We start from the raw sequence: 1,661 nt of genomic DNA, 5'->3' as shown, positions 1-1,661 counted from the left end.
TCATGACCTAATTGCCTTCCAAAGGCCCCATAAAGGCCTCATACCATCACATGGGGGTTAGGATTTCAATATCTGAACTTTGAGGGAGACACAAACATTCAAACACAGCACCCCCTTGGTGCCTCAGGGCTTTGGTTTTCTCACCTGTGCAATGGAGACAGTAGTACTCCTAAGATCAAAGGATCACTCTATTTTTAATAATGATTACTATTATTACCATTTTTATTACTGTTCCCCACCTTACCCAGTTTGCTCCAGCAGGAAAGCTGACATAATGATATATTGAGACAGCCAAATTATTTGGGAGCAAAACAGGATAAAAATATACATATACATACCCCTCTCCCTAATTTAAAAACCCTTTTTGGGTTTTTAAATTAGGGAGTAATAAACTTTACACTATGAAACCCCCAAAATCAAAGGGTCCCAGAGCACAGCTAGCAGCTGCCTTTGAGCACCTCCCTTGACAAGCATGACCTGCAGCTTGTGGCCAGGCACGAGTCTCAGGAAAGTGTGGGTCCAGAGCTTGGCGCAAACAAGAGGAGGCCAGCCCAGTGTGGAAGGTATTTTTCATTACTTACCCTAAATTTATATTTCTTTGTAACTAATCATCTCTTTTAGGTTGCAAAAGCCTTTGAAGACTCCATCAGTCTCTCGGCTACTGGATATTTCAAGTAAAGGGCATTTTTACTTTGGCTTAAATTACACTTGGGCAGGGGCGATGTGTGCTCATCAGTCATCAGCCTGGACAGGTGTCCGGAGAGTGCCGGAGCTCTGCTGGGCCTGGGGTTAACCCCTTAGTCATGGGGTCGTGGGGGTGGGGAAGGACATGGGGGAGGGCCGGGCGCTGGGGGACAATCCAGAGCCTTCATGGAGTAGCAGCTGTCGGCCAGCCAGGAGGGACACCACAGCTATCCACACACACCAGACCCTTCCCAGCAACTGTGCACTGGAGGCTAGGGGTCCAACACCAGTTGATCTTCTCCCCGTGTCTGCTGTGGAAACTTGCAGCCTGACCACATGGTCCTCTCCAGGGAGAAGAGGGAGGGAGGCCTCCAGCCACTGGGTGGAGATGCTGCCTGCAGCCCCTGCAGCCCTGCGGGAGGACTTCCGCCCTGTGCATCTCCAGAACCCAGCACAGAGGGGTGATCAGACCCCTAGCGGGGAGGGTGCCTTTTCTTTTCACTCTTCATTTCTCTTCTCAGAGGCTACCAGACACATATGGACTGGGAGAAGGAGGAAGGCAATGTGTATCCATATTTTGTTTATGGCGCGTCCTGTTCTGAGGTTGAGGTTGACTGTCTCACCGGGGCTCATAAGGTTAGGAGTGACATTTGTATTCACAGTGTAAACACAAACGCTAAATAATAATCAACTTGATCCTCCCAGGGGAACAAACAGGGACAGATGTATAATTTTAGTAAAAATCTATTTTAAATAAATAACATTTTGCATTCTGCATTTTCTCTTGGTGCAGCTCCTTAGGACCGACATCTTCATGGATGCTGCCTTTAGCATAAACCCAGCCGTGGACATTGGACAGGTGCGTGATCCCAGAGCCACCCCCATGGGGACTTTTGGTCAATCCCATTTAGCAGCTATTCATTCAAAATTCTCCAGCATCCTCCAAACTTTGTTCATACCTAGTACAAGTATTCTGC

General features: G+C 47.9%; 1 protein-coding gene across 1 annotated transcript in view; it reads left to right on the top strand.

The window, feature by feature from the left end:
* The window catches only part of LOC105819005 (aldehyde oxidase 4-like), a 102,923-nt gene that overhangs the window by 86,164 nt on the left and 15,098 nt on the right, over nucleotides 1-1,661 (top strand). The window contains exons 30-32 of the mRNA XM_012655162.1: nucleotides 622-674; nucleotides 1,206-1,320; nucleotides 1,478-1,543. Of these exons, the coding sequence (XP_012510616.1) occupies nucleotides 622-674; nucleotides 1,206-1,320; nucleotides 1,478-1,543 (234 nt within the window). The remainder of the gene's footprint in view (nucleotides 1-621; nucleotides 675-1,205; nucleotides 1,321-1,477; nucleotides 1,544-1,661) is intronic.

This window comes from Propithecus coquereli, unplaced genomic scaffold (genome assembly GCF_000956105.1).
Source record: "Propithecus coquereli isolate 6110/MARCELLA unplaced genomic scaffold, Pcoq_1.0 Scaffold113, whole genome shotgun sequence".
Classification (NCBI taxonomy): Eukaryota; Metazoa; Chordata; class Mammalia; order Primates; family Indriidae; genus Propithecus; species Propithecus coquereli.
Note: the sequence above shows the minus strand (reverse complement) of the source record. Positions and strands in the feature narration are given on the sequence as shown.